The sequence below is a fragment of the Hemitrygon akajei genome, chromosome 21 (assembly GCF_048418815.1).
Source record: "Hemitrygon akajei chromosome 21, sHemAka1.3, whole genome shotgun sequence".
Lineage (NCBI taxonomy): Eukaryota > Metazoa > Chordata > Chondrichthyes > Myliobatiformes > Dasyatidae > Hemitrygon > Hemitrygon akajei.
In genome coordinates, this window is record NC_133144.1 from 24,489,417 (window position 1) to 24,510,204 (window position 20,788).

At 36.7% G+C, this 20,788-nt stretch overlaps 1 protein-coding gene across 3 annotated transcripts in view; it reads right to left on the reverse strand.

The window, feature by feature from the left end:
- The window catches only part of LOC140714168 (neuroplastin-like), a 59,180-nt gene extending 39,154 nt beyond the window's left edge, over positions 1-20,026 (reverse strand). For 2 of the 3 annotated variants that reach the window (XM_073025037.1, XM_073025036.1), the window contains exon 1: positions 19,810-20,026. In XM_073025037.1, coding sequence (XP_072881138.1) covers positions 19,810-19,903 — 94 coding nt within the window. In that variant the 5' untranslated portion in view covers positions 19,904-20,026. The remainder of the gene's footprint in view (positions 1-19,809) is intronic. The other variant, XM_073025035.1, reaches the window with a different exon arrangement.
- Positions 20,027-20,788: the final 762 nt, after the last annotated feature.

Sequence of the window (20,788 nt, forward strand, 5' to 3'; positions counted from 1 at the left end):
CTAAGAAATGAGCTGCACTAGCACAGGAAACAATTTTTTTAAACCATGCTACGTCTGTTCTGGGGAAAAGGCACAGATATAAAGGCTTTTCGCAATCCCAATAATAAAATATCAGCTCTGGACTGACTGCTCTATTTGATATTCACACATGACTTGCACAGAAAAAGTAGTACAACAAGAGCCATGCTGATCACAGGTGATTAGTGACCCAATTCTATATTGCAGCATTTCTTGTACCTTTGACAAAATTTGGCAAGAGTTAAAATGAATGATCAAATTAGTGTAATTTAATAGCAAATATTCTAGATTATTACTCGTTGTGATACCCATAAAGGACTGACTATGTGCACAGGTCCTAGTATCTCAACTTCAATTAAATGTACCCTAGAAGCTAAAAACATTTCTGGATACTAAATCACAAGAAAGTTACTTTGAAGTATCTACCACAAATTCCTTTGCAAGAGAATTTTTTAAATAATTAGTTAGAAAGCTAGATCAGTCTGTAAAGAGAATGGCTTGCTCTAACTGCACTTCTTAATTGTTTATGGAAAGGAAAATAATGACCTTCCTACTGTTTTTAAAGCATGAATTAATTGCTAGTCACATCACACTGCAGCAGTTAATAAGGAGCAGACTGAGTTTTTGTAAACTTGCAAGATTAATGCAAAGTCAAGTTGCTCTGCAACTTCTGTGTGCAAAATGACTCAGCTCAATGACCTAACAGAAATACATCTAAACTAACATCCAACACCAATCGATGTTCAAAGTAAATTTATTATCAAATTACATATGCATCACCATATACAACCCTGAAATTCATTTACTTGCAATCACAGTAAATACAAGAAACACAATAGAATCAATGAAAGACTGCACCCAACAAAGTGGACAAATGTGCAAAAAAACTGTGCAAACACAAAAAAAGAAAAAAAGTAACAAAAGTAAATAGCAACAAATATTGAGATCATGAGATTAAGAGTCCTTGAAAGTGAGTCCATAGGCTGTTGGAACATTACAGTGATGGGACAAGTAAAGTTCAGTGAAGTTATCTCCTCTGGTTATCGCCTGATGACTGAGGGGTAATAACTGTTCGCTAACCTGGTGTAATTCCTGTATCTTCTTCCTGATGGCAGCAACAAGAAGAGAGCATGGTCTGGATGGTGGGGACCCTTGATGATAGGACAGTGTTCCAGGTAGATGTGCTCAATGGTGGGTGCTTTCTCTGAAGTATTGGGCCATAACCACTATTTTTTGTAGGCTTTTTCTATACAAGGGTATTGGCGTTTCTATACCAGGCGTGTGGGTAAAAGAGAAGCCTGATGCCAGAAATCACTGGATTTTGGAGCACAAATTTGAGCTCAGCAAAGAATGCAGACATATTGCCAAGCAAAATCCAACCCATTGTACCTAAACAACATCCACACACTCCCCATTAACAATGTGGAAACAAAGACAGTGTGATGAGCAATACTGAAAAGTGCCAGAATCCCTCATCTGGTCAAGGCGGCTCTGTAGTGAAAGATGTTTCACATCTATTGTCTTTCATTAAAGCTAGCACTTTGCATATTATAAATAGGTTTGAAACACTATTAAGGCAGCATAAACATGAGAAAATTTGCAGATGCTGGAAATCCAAACCAACACACACAAAATGCTGGAAGAACTCAGCAGGCCAGACGCAAAACAGACGATTTTCACTTTTCCATAGATGCTGCCTGGCCTGTTGAGTTCCTCCAGCATTTTGTATATGTTGCTAAAAGGCAGCACAAAAAGGGTTGGTCAAAAGGAGGTCATTGTGGGTTGAAGATATATGGTAAGAGACAATACCAGTAATATGGATGGGAACCAACTTATTCATGTTTACTGATGATACAAAGCTGGATGGCAATATTTTTATCAGTCAGATAGAGGTTTTAAGGGCATGTAGAGAGGCTGTGTGAAATGGCAAGGTCATAGCAAATGGAACATGTGGGAAGATGTCATCCAGTGATGGGAAAGTAAATTAGAAATGCAGAGCACTTTCCAAAATGAAGAGAGTGACAGGCATTAATTGTTGAGGGAACCTGCATGTCTTTGCAAACAAATCACAATGTTATTATGCAGGTACAGGAAGTACGCAATTAGAAAAGCAGTATTTTTTTTACTGCAAAAGTACCAAATACAAGATGTCGCACTACAATTTTTCAAGGCCCTGGTATTTGTGCACACCAGCTTGATATTGCTACAGAAAGAAATCTGAATGTGTGATAAAAGGAATGGAACCAGATTGATTCCTAGGATAGAAAGTATGTATTATGTGCTTAGTATAACAGATGATCTCAATGAAATGGGATGTGACAGGGCTGATTCAGAATTGATGCTTCCCCGGCTAGGGTGTCTGACCTCAAAATAAAAGATCAGCTTTAAAACACTTATTTGGGTGTGGAATTATTGGATTTTCTTTTATCCAAGTCAACCCTGGAGGCTCAGACATGAGGAGGAGATATGATTTTTAAATAGTAAAGGAATTAAGGGATCAGGATTAATGAAGGCAAGAGGCATTGAAGTAAAACATCAGCCAGGACCATATTGAATTACTAGGCAGTTTCAGGATATTGAATGGCTCACTCACCTTCCCATCTCATGTTATATAATTTTAAACTGGTATCATGTCTCAAGCCTAATACTCAAAAATATCTTAACCACAATAGACTGACATGGATCTTATCTGTCAAATCCAGTTCCCGACTCATTTGAGTTAACTGCAGTAACAAATATCAGCTAAAATAAATGACCTGATTTCATAGAGAAAGTGAGCAACGATGAAAAGGAGAAAAAAATCCATCCAAATTATCTGACCTGATTGTAGCTCAGGCATCCTTGCAGAGAGTCAACTGTATCCTAGTTATTTATTTTACAACTCCCAATTATGTAGGGAGCAAGAAAACTAAATATTCAAAAGGACTATGTGTAACAAGAACCTAAATAACCCATCAGGATGGGGAAAAATGGGGACCAGAGAAGGAAGGAAGAGTACAGTTTGTCCAGAAGACAAGTTGTGGCTGCTTCTCAAAGGATGCAATTTCTAGCGCATTTACAAAGATTGTCCTACATCCATCCTGTGCCAATCTGACAACAGCACATAAAGGTGACACTGGCAACAAAAAGGTTATTCCAACTTGTTTGCATTAGCATTAAATTATGCTTTGCAGCACAATAAAAAAATCCAACTGCTCACTTCAATGACATTAATGAGAATTAGCAGTAAATCTGGGAATGTAATGCACCAATTTGCATACCTACAAGCTTCTTTGGTAGAGATACACCAATAACATGCAAATATCCAATTTGATAATATTAAATCAAACAAAAACAATGCTTAATAGTGATGGTCTGATTTTCTAACAAGAACGTAAGCATATTTAGTCCCTGTTAAGGATATAAGGGAATAGCCTGCAAATGAGAATGATAAGTATTTTGAATATAGGGGATTCCAGTTCATTTGTGCTTTTGTTATGTTATCCATTTGAGTTGATAGAGGCTGATTCAAAAAGCTGTAACTTTTGATAAGTTTGTCTTTTATAGATTCCAAAATAAATTCAGACCCTTACCAAGATGCCAGGAAATTTACTGCTGGATTACTGCACTAGTTCATGCAGGAAGGCAATAAAGGCAGTTCATTATCTGCACTAGATTTCTGCACTGAGTTGGTTCATTTTCAGTCAAAAACCATGGCAATGTATATAATGGATGAATTCTTCTGTCAGTAACTATTAGGAAGTAATAGTTTTATAGTACAGTAGCAGTATTGGTAGTGTTCTAATTTGTTCTGTACTTCATTTAATTACACAATTTGTTACTCAGTTAAATGGTAGTGTATCTTTTTTTATATAAATTTTAACTTTTCCATGAAACTTCAGCTAATTGGGGCAGCCGTTTAATTGGGTCAAAACGTACTGGTCTTGATGTGTCCCAAATAACAGAATCCACTATACATCCAACACACCACCACCCAATAAGGAAAATTCTGTTTGAAATTGCACTAGTTTTTTGTGAACTTAATTGCCACTCTGACTTTTTTGTCCTAGATTCTTTACTCAATGGACGTTTTAACAATCTGACGTAACAAGACATTAAAAAAAAATCACAAAAAGCACAAAGATCTATGCAACTGTGCTCTTGGTTAGTACTAAGCAGTCCAGTTTCTTTGTCTGTCCATGCAGACGCGACTAAATCAGACTTCCAATGAACTCAATTAAAAGCTACCTTCAAACATGGTACAACAGGAATTAAAGATTCCACAAATTCCATTTTCTTCACAAACTCTTTCAAGGAGGACATTTCCCCCAGTTTTCTCCCAAAAAGCTGTCTTTCCAGGTAAGGCCTAAGCACAAGTGCATCAAAACCAATTTTGCCAACTAATTACTTTTAAAATGCTGTCATTGATATAACACAAATTATGGCAGCCAACTTTGCACCAGTAAGCTTTCACAATAGCATCATCATGGCCAAACCTTTGACTTTTTTGGAGTAAAAATTGACCTATTTTCCACACAAAACTAAAGGTAACATTAAGCTTCAGTTAGATTTGCATGTCTCAAATGAGATTTGCATTCACAACATTAAGTACTTCCATGAGCAACAGTTGATAATTGTAACTTACTGAACAATGTGCTAAATTCTGTATATGTGAAACACTAGTGAATATCCTCTGATTGCTAGAAATTAAATCCCTTTTGGGTAGTGACACCAAGGATGCCACTTTGTCCAATGTGCTTCTTTGCAATTTGTTTCAGGTTACTAATAAACCCTTTCACAAGTGTGAATTCTCTTTAATGGTAGCTCTTAAAATTATTGCACATTATTGCCCTTTTAAGGTAACAGTAAGCACTAGAAGCACACTTCTGGTACTAACTAGTACTCAGTGCCAGAGACAAATGCCTGAAACATGAGGTAGATCTGAAGTGACAAACACCAGGTTTGACATACTAAAATTAGATAATGTGGAATTCATCAAACAAACTACAGGATTAGCTCCAAGAATCTCTGACTGTGTCCAAGTAAACTGCCAGTTAGAACAATCCATTATCGCCTTTTTGCACAAATATGGATTTAAGTTCATAACCCTTGTTGACAAACAGGATTGATGTGAATTATTTTTTATTGTTCCATAAACAAAACATGAAAGACTCTGGAGATCTTGTATGTAATGGAAGTTACTGAAAATACTCAATAAATCAGGCAGCATCTGAGGAGAAAGTAATGGTGTGAAGATTTCAGGTTAAAGATATCTCATCAAAACCATGAAAGACTGAAAAAACATGAAGGAGATAGAAGCTGAGAAAACAAAAATGTGAGAACTTGAGGTGGGTAGGAAAGATTAAAATGACAAATGGGCTGAAATAAAAAGAGAAGCATATTGGCACAGCTAGTAGAGATGCTGCCACAACTCCAGCCAATCTGGAATAAAAACCTGACCTCTGATACTGTATCTGTGGAGTGTGCATGTTCCTCTTGTGACCAGTTGGACTTCATTCAATGCTCCGGCTTCCTCTCACATTGCAAAATAATGCAAACTGGAAGCCTAAATACATACTGTAAATTATCTTTCTTGTAAAGGTGTGTGGATGTACTTTGAGAGTACTACTGAGAATGTGGAGAGAATAAAATGGGTTGAGGTTAGCTATATGGGAATGACAAAATGAGTAAATGATGATCAACATAGAATCAAAAGCAAATCATTTATTTTCATGCTATATCACTCCATGACTATATAATGAAATGAAAGTGAGATATAAAGGTAGTGAAGAAAAGTATGTTTAGAAAAAAAATGAACAGAACACTAATGATTACTGAAACAGAACAGATATACAAATGCTGGAAAGGTGACACATCTAGACTTTCAAAATTTCAGCTGAAATCTCCATCTCCAACTTACCACAACATGCCAATGCAAGGCAATGAACAAACCCACATTTTCAAATAATGCACATTACTGCTTTCAAGACTCAAAATTAAGTTGACAATTAGTTATCCACAATTTCAGCCATAGCACCTGTCATTTCTGTCATTCACAAAGCTATCTTTTTAACCCCGTTTTGGTATTTCAGATCATTATCTTGCACCTTCTGGCTACAACACCTCCTGACCTATCTTGTCATTCACTAAAGGTCATTATTCCTCTTTCATCCTATATCACATTATTAATTTTTCCTGTGACCTCACTGCTATCACATCTGTATGTTCTAACTTCCTCTTCCTCCCTTCCCTGCAACTTTTATATCTTCCATTTCACATCTGTGATAAAGGATCATTAACCTGATATATTGTGTCTTACTTTATAAAAAGCTGATTCATTTCAGAATTATTTCCTTTCATGAAATTATCTTGCTAGATCTTTCAGATTATCTTTACTTGCAAAAGACTTAAAATCACTCAACTAAAACATCAGATACACTCAACTTTGAAAACAAAATTTGTGGAGAAAGTCAAAAATAGATGAGCTCTTTTCAAAAATTATGAAGATCCAGAATGTCAAAAGAAAATGTTAATTATATAATACAAATGTTAACATAGTGCAAATTTAATAAATTCAAATACTAACAATTATACAATTTTCTGCAATATGATCTAATGGGCCTATGCTATTTTAGACATTTCCAAACAAGCCTTTGCAACTTTCCCAAAGAAAGGAATGCAAATTATAAATCTTACATCAGCTAAAATTTCTAAAATTTCCATACAAGAGTTTTACAGAACACTAGATTTTAGGAAATTCTGTTGGAACTATAATCCAGATACAATTTATGTTTTTTAGTGCCATTTCACCAATAAACTGCAGCTACTTCAATGGACAAGAGTTGTTTTGAAACATTCAAGAGGAGACTTGGGCCATATGTTAAAATGGTTGAAGCCATATCTTTAGACTAGACACAGTAGCAACTTTTCCATCTGAGTTAGCCAAAGTCAATCAGAACGTTAGACTAAAGTTGATTTTGATACAGATGAAACATGGATTGTTTTGGAAACTAAATGTTTCTTTATGAAAAATATTTTGCCTCATGTTTCATGGTTGTGAAAGACCAACTGACCCATCTCAACTGTAGTAATGAAGTGGAAATTTTAGAGTAAAGCCAATATTTTACTTAACCCTGAACTCCTGAGTGCTCAAGGTAGCAGTGTTATGTTGCTATAATCAATGTGCATTAGTTACTTCAGTGCTTTTTGAGGACTGGCTCACAATTATTTTGTGCACAAAGTATAATGTTGGCTGGCAATTAGGAACTTGACACACGATGCCTTACTCATCCTTAATAAAGTGTCTGAGCTGCAGGCTGCATTCCCCACTGAGGTGTTTATTTCCCCTGCCTCAGAACACCTTGTCACACCTCCAGCTCCTTGACCAAGGTGCCAAAGCACCAGAGTATTAAAATACAAAAAGTTTAATGATGAAATAAGTCAATTGGGGCTTATTTCAATACACAGTGGAAAATGGCAGTGAACAATTTTGGTGTCCTGCTGAAAACTGCACAGCTGGATCATTGTGAACAAAAGGAATCTGACACCTTCAGACCATGAAGTTTCTAGTCTCATGTTACTGAGATTAATGAAGAGCAGAAGGAACTGATGAGATCAGTGAGGTGGTGGTGACAAGGTGACCTCAATGAACACACTTGAGGGTGCACTGGCTCCTTATAAGGAAATTTACAAACTCATGGAAAACTCATCCAAACAACCATCACTTTTCCTTTGTGTTTTTTTCCCCAAGCACCAGCTCTGTTCTACGCTCCCTAGATGAACCTAAGGAGTTTTGATTTCAACAGTACCAGAAGCATCAAATTTTTATCATCAACCTGAATATAGGTTCATTGGAAGTTTAAATGTCATTATTTTTTAAAAACAGCTGAATGTATTGGATGAATCAGAGATCACCTCCTAAGCCTGGAAGCTAAATGCACATTTGTCATGTATGCTTGCCATGCTTTCACATTAATAAGATGGGTTTTTCCCCATCAACTTAAGCATTGCATAAGTGATGTCCTAAATGCAAATGGCCATATTCAAAACCAACCATACGTGAATTCTGATATTCATTTTAAAATAGTTTAGAGAGATAAGCGGGAATTGAAAGCTGTCTTATGGGAAAATGGCTTCCTTCAATGTCATATGGAAACATAGGGAAAAGATAAATTTTGTGTGAGATTACTCCTTCTCAAAACATTTCTACAATATTTGTAAGCATGTCTATAAAAACAAAACTATCCTGAAAAGAAATTAAGTTAAATAGGTTGTTAATAGCGTTATTTGAAGAATGCACAGAAAATCTGTGGCAAACATCAGAATAAACATTCTCAGTACATACATCTTGTACAGGCTGTCTGCTTTAAAAACACAAATCTAGTTTGGGGGAAAAAACATTTAGTTTCCCATCTCCAACCTCTCTTTCTTCTCCAATATACTTCCAATTTGTGCCCAAACATATATTCACTCTTTTCCACTGACTGAAATTATCTCTAATCAAAGTTATTAAACATTCTATGTTAATAAAGGAATTCTACACCTACTTAACACCATCCACTAAAGCTCACCTCAATCTCGATGAATGGGACTGACTATATTCTACTGGAACTGAATGGTAAGTGTTAACACCAGGACATTTAGACACAAACATGCAGTTTTCTGGAAGGAAAACTAATTTCTATATTAAAATCCTGCTGCATTATTAGTAAAGGAAAATGTAATTGAGATTCTGGATTGGATCAAACCTGTAACAGGAAGTACCAGAAAGGGCATTTGCATTTAACATGGCCAAATTACCTGGTCTGAATGGAATTTAACTTAAAGAGCCGAAGAAAGAATGGAAGAAAAATTGCGAAGGCCCTGGCAATAAACTTCAGAATCTCTGTATAATTAGGGATGGTCCTTGAGGACTGTTTTCACTAATGGAGGAGAAAGTTTGAGTTAAAAACATAGAATTAACACCAAAAAGGAAAAAAAAGGGGAAGTGCTAAATAAATGGAGAAAAAAAATGCAAGAAATACTTAAAGGTCAGGCAACACAGGTATAAAGAGTAACAGAACCTTTCATAGCTCTGATAAAAGTTTATATCTCTGATAAAATCCAAAAGTTTAACTCTGTTTCTCTCTTTAGATCTTGCCGGCTCTCTGAGTGTCTTCAGTACTTTATATTTTAGAATAAATATCCACTTGAAAAATGTGAATTGACAAAAATAAATTATTAAAAATAAAACATTTTTAGTCAGATTGTTTTTTTTGATGAAGCAACAGGGAAGATCAATGAGGAAAAAACTCAATTGATGTGACGTATATTGACTTACAAAAACGATGTAACACGAATGTCTTGTCATTAATGTTAAATGCAATGGAATAGAAGCAGCGAAAGCAGTACAGACTGAAAATTGACTGAATCACAAAATAAATGGTGATTGTGAAAGGTTGTTTTTCATACTGGAGGTAAGCATACTGTGGAGTCCCCCCAGTTGGAATCACTGTTTTCTTAATACAGCGGAATCTGGTTATCTGGGCAATCAGTTAATTGGGCAGTTTCTTATTTTGGGACAACTCTTGAAGAACAAAAACTAATTGAGAAAAGAACAAAGATTCCCTTGGTTTATTTGGGACAGGAGACTGTTGCTGAAGTTTCTAACGCAACGGTCTCATGCACTTGTGTGGCCGTTAAACACCATGCTTAGAGTGAAGTTTATAAATAGTGTCAGTTACATGTGTTTGTGCTCAAAAATCAGAAATTTTTGTTACTGACAATTGGAGAGAAACAAGCTACAAGGCAATACAGAACTCTTCTGTTCACTAGTCTCATGTATTCAGGCTTGGAGATGCAAGAAACTGCTGGGAGTGAACATGAAACAATTTCACTACTTCAAGTTAGGAGTTATCAACAATCATTGAAAGCATTGTTTAAAGGCAGTCCATTATCTACACTAGGTGTCTGCGCTGATTTTGTTCATATACAGTTAATCAAAAGAACTCAGCAGCGTACACTATATGAATTCCTCCATCGATAACTATTAAGAACTACAATTTTATAGTACTATGGTAGCATTGTGAAGTGTTTTAATTACATTTAAATATATAATCTGTGACTTAGTTAAACAGTAGTCTTTTTTAAAAATACATTTTTAACTATTTCCATGAAACTTCAACTGAGTCAAAATACACTGGTCTTGAGGTGTCCCAATTAAACAGATTCCACCATATATATTAACAATCTGGACATGGATTTGCAAAATTTGCTTCAAGATTTATGGACAAAACTTAGAGCTAAATTGATCTGTGTGGAAGACAATAATAGATGAAGCAGAAATGGGCAGTTGGATGGACTAAAGTTGACATTTAATGCTAAGAAATATGATGCTCTATTTATTGATAGGGAGAATGAGAAGAGGCAATATAAACTAATGGGCATCTTCTTAAAAGGAGTATGGGGAAAGATATCTGGGGGAATTACATGTGATGTTCATTAAAGGCAGCAAGGTAAATTGAGTTATTAAAACCATATGGAATATGAACTTTATGAATAAGCCATCAAATACAATTGCATGGAAATCTTGATGAACATTAATAAAATAATGGTTTCAGCCAAAACTGGAGTACTGTGTTCAATCTGGGCACAAGACTTATTCTGGTAGTAGAAACAAAAACTGAAAATGTATTCACATCTCAGAAGCAATCCTGAACTATTAACTGGGTTGCTAGATAACACTGAGCTATTCTGATGTACTCTCATTTAAGATAAAAGGGGAAAAAAGTTGCTATGTTTGATTGAAAATTCTACTAATCCATATTTGCAACTATCACTGAGATATGCCACATGTAATAAGGTAGTATTGAGAAATCAAGATTGTCTTTTATTGAAATAATTACCAAAACTGTTTAAAAATTGCATAATTTAAAATAATCAGAAGTAGCAACCATGTGGCCACGAACTGCATGGAAACTATTGTAAAATAAACTTGCAAGCAACAGTGTTGCACAATTAATTTGCCACTTGGTATTCTATCTCTTGCTTAGTAAGAACTTAGAAGTTTCACATTACCCAACGACACACTGTGATCAACCAGTATTTGCTTTGTTAGCACAGAAAGGAAATGGAGGAACTGAAGTAAATATTTCATAGGACACTGGAGCTCACAGCATATCCTTCACATTTCCTTCCCCTATTTATTTACTGGCTACGGCGCAATGATGTCTGAAGAATACAATGTTAGAATTACAAATACAAAATTACAAAGCCTTCAGGGCATTTGCAGGGAGTTTTGTAGCAGAATTTCAGGACAGCCTTCATTTTGTAACACAATAACAAATTTATTTCAATCACTTGGGAGTTAAAACGTTTTTTGTGTATTAATTCTATTTTTAGAAATTTTCAAGCTGTTGCAGCAGATGCCAGATCCAATCTCTCAAATAACACCAAAACCTGGCATCATATTCATGCAGGAGCATGTCCAGATTTTACAATTTAAATCTAAAAGGAGTGCAGGAAATTTGATAAAGGTTGAATTATCCAATAATTAAATATTTAAAGAACTACATTTGTATTGTCTGCAAAGCCACCTATTTCCAAATTGCTCTGCATTGCTGTTCTGTAGGCCCTGCTTACTTAAATACTCATCTGGATCTAAGCTACATAGAGCAGTTGGAAAAGCTAAAAATACACTAAACATCAAGATTCATCCATAATGTCTCATGAAAGTACAAGTAACTCAGATCCAGTCAGAATTGTACATTAAATATACATAAGGTAATATCACTTAACAGGGAGGATATAAGCTCAAACTCTTGACTGAAGCAACACTGTATCTATTAAAGCACTTAAATTAATTCCAAAGCCTTCTTAGCTACTGAAATCCTGCATAAAAGTCAAATAGTTTTATGCTTTGATAAAGCACAATAATGCCATTTCCTTTTAAATATTTTGCATTCCACTATTTTGGAGGAAACACGGTTCCATTTCTAAGCACTGCATAAACCTTAAAGGCCTGAAGCACACTTTTGGCCATTTACAATGCTGAATGGGAAATGATTAAATGCAATCAATTAAAAACTTAAACAACTGCTTAATATAAAAAGTAAATGCTATGTTATGTTTGCGAGCAAAGCTCAGACTTTCCTTAATAATTGTGTATGTGTGGTGTTTAATCTCTAAGCACTTGAAAATAGTAATCAAATTTTCAGGATTATGTTTATTATGGCAGAGTAACATTTTAGAATAAGCTTCTTTGGCAATGCAACATGGGATTTCAATTTTTCTCTCATGATGCATCTCATGGAATCATTATTGATTTGCTATTTAAGTGTGTATTACTATCCTACCAATATCTGTACAACCAGTTTTTAAATTTGCACACCCAAATTCAGAAGTTATTATTCCATAAATCTTGCATTCTATATTTTACAACTACAATTCTAACATGTATTAATTCAATGAACATTGTTGAGACCAAGAAACTCAAATGGAGAACCTGACCAACAAACACATCATTAGGCAAACTGGGCAACAGATGGAGAGGGAGAGAACTGGCAGAAGTTGCCAAGTCTTCTGTTTGCCACACAAAAATAACTCATGCTTGATAACCTCAGGATTTAGCTTGTTCATTATTTTAAAGTAATTCACAGCAAAGTCATGTTCCACATTTTAGAGCACACCTATAATAAATAATAACTAAATGAACCTCCTCTTGCCAGAAGAAATTATGTGGTTTAATTTCTTCTGATTATCAATAGAAATTATGAAACAAGTCATTCTTAAATTTGCAGATTTACAACATCTCTATTCAATTTAATCATTCTTTCCTTCTCTATTTCCATCATTGCACTGGCTTGACATTGGATTCAACTACTCTATCTGGATCCAGTTCTTCCTTTAACATAATCCCTTCATGAGATGCCTTTTGCCCATCATTGAGATGGACCACAGATAGTCCACTGCCCTCACTTTGTGGTGAAGTTGTCATTTAAAAGTACTAGACCAAGTTATGAGGTAGTTCATTCAGAGAGAATACAGTTCAAAACATGAACTATACATTATGACACTCAGTTTTTATAATTCATATTAAAGTATGAATATTAAACTTGGGTCCCACTACTGATAATACAGAATACATAATTACAGCAGCCAAAAACACAAAACCACCAACTTATCCCTCTGTAAGAGAATTCAACTTGCAGAGTCCACATTTGATCAAACAAAACCATCACCTTTTTGAAATGCATTTTGATTCTAGAGCATGCCAAATACATGTTCTAAGATCAAAATGCTGGAGCTCAAAACAGAACAGCACAAGACAGGTGCACAGCAGAAATTCTAACAATAGTAATACATGTCGCTATAAAATGCACTATTATTCTGCAATGACTGCTACACTAGTTGGCTTCAGGAAAATTATTTCTTCGAAATGAAACAGTACCATCTTACTTAAAAGGTTAATATTGCATGAAACCATCAGTATCTCAAATTAGTAGCCACACATACAAATACACCCAAGAACATTCACATGTGTATGCACATGAATGGAAACATTACCATTAGTTAATTTCACTATCAAGACAAAATGATGAAAGGTGATTATTTTAGTGCAGAAGGATATGTGAACATACTACTGACTTAATGTACATTACTGTGTCTCCTAAAGTAAATGCCTGCATTTTGCAAAAGAAAACAGACATTTATTAAAGGTAACTATAAACGATAAAAACAATTGAACACAATTACAGTATATGGATGCCACAGCTATTAGGGAGTAGATTAAAATACTGCAATAATTTCAAAATGAATCAAGTTGAACACTGTCAATACTGTACCTGGTTGATAATTCTCAAAAATATTTACTACAAAGTATCAACTTGCATTGGTCAAATATTAAATCACATCTTTACGAAATATGAATGGTTAAAACAAAATTTTAATAGTTAACACATTAATTCTAAAAAAAACAGCCTTAATTCATTCTATTATAAATAACTACTGAATATTCTTGCAATATATAGAATGTAACTTTATTGCATATATCTGAACATTTCACCATGGTCCTTAGAATATCCAGTGGTGTATCAATTACTGTGTTTACATGGTATTCCATTTTTAGCACTTTAAATTTAATTTGAACATTGAAAATTCCTACTAGCACATTACAGTGGAGATTCAAACCTTTTCCACTGCATAACACAGCTCCCTTGGTGCACTATTTTGTACATACGTTTAAACACATGCAATGCACTTTAATTGTGTTGCTTTGCCACTAGCAGAAAACATTTCTGGCTCTCATCACCAAAACTAAGTGGGTTGTGATCAAAACAACAAAAAAAACACCTCAAAGACAATGGCACTTTTTGCATATCAGAGGCAGGGCTGTTAGTTGTGTAGCAAGTTTGCACTCCCAACAGCACAGGCAGCAATTATAATTAATCATTGGTTGCTGCTAAATTAGAGGGTCCCTTGCTGAAAAATTTGGTTGCTAAAACGCACCATAATTTAGACAGCACAAATAGCGTTTTAAAGCAGCAGCAATTTTAGCTTGACAGAAGAGAAGGAAAAGGACACGGACTAACTATAGAAACCACAATTTAAAAATACAGAATATTTAGGAAGCACTTAAGAGGCCAAGCAACATCTCTAGAAGTTAAAGAGAGTTAACATTTCAGGTTAAAAGCTCTTCAACCTGGACATTATGAAAATTCATATTTTTTATCCAATTATAGACAACATTGATTTATACTAACTGTTTGCTTGGTTTTATGCCACTAATATTTAAAATCTAAGTGACCATTTTCCATATACGGACCCTGCATGGACCAGTCAACTAAGATAGTGGAAGTTGCACACAATGCAAACTGGTTTCTACCCAGAAGCCACATAAACTGGGCTTCAAAAACAAGGCATCTTACCAGCTAATAACAGGTAATGAAAGGCAGAAAGCAATTGTAGAATTTCTCCTGGTTTACCAGATGAAATCTATCATCTTAATTCAAACTAATACCACAGCCTATAAAATGAATATACAATGGAAGATTGGTATTGCTTCCCTTGACCTTGCTACCATTTCACAAGCAACTGCTATAGCCTTTCTGATATATATATGTGCAAGAGAAATGTAAACTACCTGACACAGTTCACTTGCAACTGCTGTGCCAATTATGGCAAATCCAGGGAGGCAAAATTTGAAGACCAAACAGAGTTTAGTGAAAGCACCATGTAAACAGAGTAAGACACTCAGCACGCAAACAGAGTTTAAAAATGCAAACTTCAAGCAGTGATTGCAATTGATTAGATAAGAATCACAGTAAATTTGATTCAGTGTATATTGCCTTTTGCGTGCGGTTGCTCGGTACAGAGGAATGTTCAGGGATTTCCCTTCTCTCCACTGTGCACACTTAAGTCTCAGCAAATTGAGTTTTACATCTAACCTCTTCTACCCCAGTTCAGGAAAGCAACAAATGTCAAGGTCCAGATTCCTAGCACTTACCTGGGGATAACAGGCAAGATCACACTTGACTTAGCTGCAAAGTCATTCAACTAGAATGCAGCCATTAACCTGACAACTTATGCAGAAATGTTCAAAAACAAGTGACTAACACAGGGAGGAAATTGTAAAAGAATGATTAAAAGATTAATTCCTCATTGTACAGTAGCGTGAAGTAATTTTGATCGGCTGCAAATGCATTTTTTCTCTTTTTTACAATGGGATAAAAATCTAATGATGCCTTACAAGGGAACAAATACAATCACATGTGAAAGGTGAATACCAGATTTTCCAAAATCATAGGGTAAATGCAGACGCTTAGGAATAGACAATTATTTCAATGTAATGGTAATTTGTGGCACAACACCTTGGAGGACACATTCAACATCATAACACAGACAGCAAAGATTTGTTAGGGTTAGAAGTGATGTCTCTCTCATTATATATCTGAGCAACTAAACATGGGAAAATTGGAAGCAGTAACATGTCAACTGCAACCTGAATAGTACTTCCTGTACTGTGAAAAAAGTTTCAAATTCTTTTTTTTTAAAATTCAAGATTCACATCCCATCCTGATCTTTAAACATTGACAATCTTATATTCAATGGCAATAAGACAAAAATAATTGACTGCAGACTTCAGGAAGGGGAAGTCAAAATAACATACACCAGTCCTCACTGAGGGATCAGAACTAGAAAGGGTGAGCAGATTCAGATTTCTGGATGTCATCATCTCTGCGGATCTACCCTGGGCACAGCATATTGATGCAATTACAAAGAAGGCATGACACTGGCTATATTTCATTAGGAGTCTAAGGAGATTTGGTATGTCACCAAAGACACTCTTGAATTTCTACAGATGTACCATGGAGAGCATCCAAAATAGTTACATCACCACCTGATATGGAGAGGCCACTACACAGGATCAGAAAAAGCTTCAGAAAATTGCAAACTCAGCCAGCTCCATCATGGGCATTAGCATCCCCTGCATCCAAGACAGCTTCAAAAGGTGAAGCCTCAGAAGGTGGCATCTCTCATCACTCCAGACATGCACTCTTCTCATTCCTCCCATCAAGGACGCATACACATATATATACACACACACACACACAATGTATTGCTGCTGCAAAACAACAGATTTCACGACATATGTCAGTGATATTAAACCTGATTTTGAATCATTCTTCAACGTTACATACTTCTTTCCCTTTAAGAAACTGCTCAGGAGCAAGAGATTCCCTAGCAGTCTTGTAAACAGAAATAAACTACATTCTACAATTCTTTTATCTCAAGCAAGATAGGCACAAACAGTGCACTTATAATATGCAATCTGACAGTCAATGTTTTCAAAGTTGAGCTTAATGATAGGATTCCTGCATCCAAAAAACTCAAAGCAGCATGTAAAGAAATCTACTTCACATCCAAAGAAACTGAACCACTTTTAATACATTATAAAACAGAAACATAAAGTTGGTCCTAAATAAGAACAGAAACTGCTGGTTTAAAAAAAAAACACAAATTAGGCCGTATCTATGGACAGGTAAACAGGTTAATGATTTCAGATCAGAGACCTTTCATCAGGAAAATTCAGAAAACAAATATGTTTTATGATGCAGAGAAGAGAGATGGATGAAAAGAACAAAGAATAAATCTCTTTAATAAGCACCAGCTGAATATTTCTAACAATTTGTGTTTTTATTTCAGATTTCCAAATTTTGCTTGTCAATATAGACATACTGAATAATAAATAAAAACCTCAGAAAAACAGGTTGGAATTTTGCTTACATGTTTAATACTGGTCTCACCAAAATCTCAAAAAATTATGTTGGCATCTGAATTCATAGAAAAGTTCCTAAAATTGTAATAAATTGTGAAGCTTATGTATATCTTTGGTGAGAGTTGATTCAGACATTAAGATACTTGTTACAGTTTTTAGATTCTACTTGCTTTTTTAAAATCTGCAACTTTTGCAATTAGACACTTTACAAGATTCAGTCTTTTCTCAAATCAGTTTGAGCAGAAATTAATGTTGCAATACTTCCAAAACATTGCTGTTTAAGAGGATTTCTGCCTATTTATTGCTTAGTTTCACCCCTTCAATGTCACTGATAGTTTTCCATGAAGTACTTTGAGACAGTAGGAATACATTTTTAATATTTAATCATGAATGAAGTGGAATATATTATCAAATAACTGGCATCCTACCACATTTACACTAAATTGCTTACAAAACCAATGCCAACGTGATAGGATCTTTTAAGAGACTTTTGAATAGGTACACGGAGCTTAGAAAAATAAGAGGGCTATAGGTAAGCCTAGTAATTTTCTAAGGTAGGTACATGTTTGGCACAACTTTGTGGGCTGAAGGGCTTGTATTGTGCTGTAGGTTTTCTATGTTTCTATAATATGGCAATGGAAAAAAAAACTTCATAAGGACTGCAGTGATTCAAGACTGAAAGCTTATTATCAGCACCTCAACTAGATAAGCAATGAATTCTATCCTTGCCAACATTGAGTATTTCTCAAAAATAGGAAAAACAGAACTTAAAGGGTTAATATACAAAATCCTAACATGCAGAATACACCTCCATTCACAATTAGGCCTACTTTATAAGCACCAGATCGACGCAATTCAGGTTTCAATGACAGAGCATTATGCAGATTTCTAACAGTCTTGGTAGTGTTGGTGGGACCATACATAGCATGCTTCCATTATTTTCCCATAATAATTGCGCAAATGCATTAACTTCTCAGAAATAACACTGAGACAACAATTTAACAGGACAAAAGGAGCACAGTTGTAATAAGGATGCTTCTTTACCATCAATCGGTACAATGACATCTCAATCTACTTTTGACAGAACAAAATTCTGAATCTGCCACTGATAATGAATGAATATGGAACACACTTCAGGCAGTTATGACAATTCTGTACAATGATATCAAATGCATTTGCTACAGCCTTAAACTACAGAAAAGCAGTCTACTGAGAACCAAGGATGTTAAATTTCCAGCACAAGCTTTGGTATTCTAGTTTTTCATTTTGCTTACATTTTGTGACCTAAATTGTAAAGGGGAATGTCAAAAATAAATTAATGACATTGCACTGCGGTACTGTTCACCATATGCATTGTATTCTGCAGAACTCCTCTCACTTTAATGTGCTGCAATATCAAAATTATTAGTTGAAACTGCTATTTCATTTTGACCCTTCACACGCAATTGGCTCACATACAATAACAAAATGGGAAAACAACTGAAACATTGAAGGTACGTTGTCAAATAAAGGGAAAGGGAATTTAAGTGTACTGAGTTTGCATTTGTTTGCGTTGACAATTATAAATACACAACAATACATGCAGGTGATGAACCACAGCTGGTCAAAATAAAGCATCTAGATACAGAAATTTAAAAGCAATCTTGGGTATTTGAGCTAAACCACCAGGTCATCAGTCATTCAGAAAAGGGCAATCTATCCTTCACAGATCCTGACATAGTCCACCAAATGCCCAATACCACCAGTCCCCATTTCGCTTTTCTTATCTCACTGATTGGGTGCCCAATCTTCTCTTCTCTTTATCTCTCCCATCTCCCCACCAAATCGGGACACAGCCCCGTCAGCCCTCTCCCCAACACCCACTAGCGTCACCAAACCTCTAACATAACAATATGATCACATTATACATCCCTGCGCTTCCCTTGATCTCTTCTGGCAGCCTCAAATTCACCACTAGTTCTCTTCTCTGGGCTGCCCATCCTCCCTTTCACTGGTATTCAACTCCCCTAGTTTCTCCTGAACTCTCCTCTTCCCTAACAGGCTCTCAGGCATTCTCCTCTCCCACCCTCACAGATCCTGCTACCCACCATTCATCCTGACACCACAGTCATCCACAATGGGCCTGCTACCCTCCTATCTCCAATGGGCCCTCCTGTCCCCGTCCCCAATGGCCCTCCTACCCCCTCTTCCCCATCCCCAAAGGGTCCTCCTGCCCCCCTTCGCCCGTCCCCAAAGGTCCCCCTGCCCCGATTCCCCCGTCCCCAAGGGTCCCCCTGCCCCCGTCCCCAAAGAGTCCTCCTGCCTTCTCTTCCCTATCCCCAAAGGGTAGTCCTACTACCCCTCCCCCGTCCCTAAAGGGTCCTTCTGCCGAACCCCGTCCGTGTCCCCCAATGTTCCTCTTGTTCCTTCCCGTACCTGTTCCTCCTCCACCCTCCCGCTCCTACTGGTCCATCCTCAACTCAACTGGCTCCCCTCCCCACTCCCTTCTCTATCTCCTCCAGCCCGGTGCCCGTCCTCGCCACTCTCCGGCGGCCCCGGGGCCAGGCCGCGGCACTCACCGCTCTGCCCGCGGGCCGGCTGCAGCCTCAGTGAGAGCGAGAGCAGCGCGCACACAGCGGCGCCTAGCCGACCGGGACCGCGAGCCGTTGCCATGGTGCCGCAAGATCCGCCGGAGCCGACTGTGACGCCGCTTGTCAGGCTTCGGTCCGTGGGACTGCGGCACCGCGGGGCTAGTATCGCGAGAGGCAGCGGCTGGCCGCGAGATCTGACGCCCCACGTGAGGAAGGGAGGTGGAGTGGGCGGAGCGTCCAAGGAGACGTAAGTTCCACGCCCCACCTCCGATGGAGCTGACTCAGCCACACCTTGCCAAAGGGGGCGCTGTGACACGATCTTACACACCGCCAAAGGGGGCGCGCTATCAAACGGGATATAAGATTCTGCTTGGTATTGACTTATTGTTGTAAATGAATTGGTTTATTATTGTAAATGTAATTGTGCCTACCAGTCCGAGGGTCAATTGGTAAAATGTTAAAATCGATTAACTGGTTTATTATGCAACACACACTAAATGCTGGAGGAACTCAGCAGGCCAGTCAGCATCTATGAAAAAAAGTACAGTCAACATTTAGGGCAGAAACCCTTTAGCAAGGACTTTTTTCCATGGGTGCTGCCTGGCCTGCAGAGTTCCTCCAGCATTTTGTGTGTGTTGCTCGGATTTCCAGCATCTGCAGATTTTCTCTTATATACTGAACTGAATATATTTCTCTTATATAAACTGAACTGGTTTATTGACACTGCAGAGGGAGAATAAGGTGCAAAGGTCACATCAAGAGATTTTTAGGTCAAGAATACATTTTGCTGTACTAGTTCAATAGTCTTTTTGCAGTGTTATGAAAGCTCAGAATCAGGTTTATATATCATGACAGTTGTTTTGCAGCAGCAGTGAAGTGCAATAAATATAGGTTATAAATTAAAATAAGAATATATAAAAATAGTACAAAGACAGAGCAAACTAGTGAGGTAATGTCCACGGGTCCA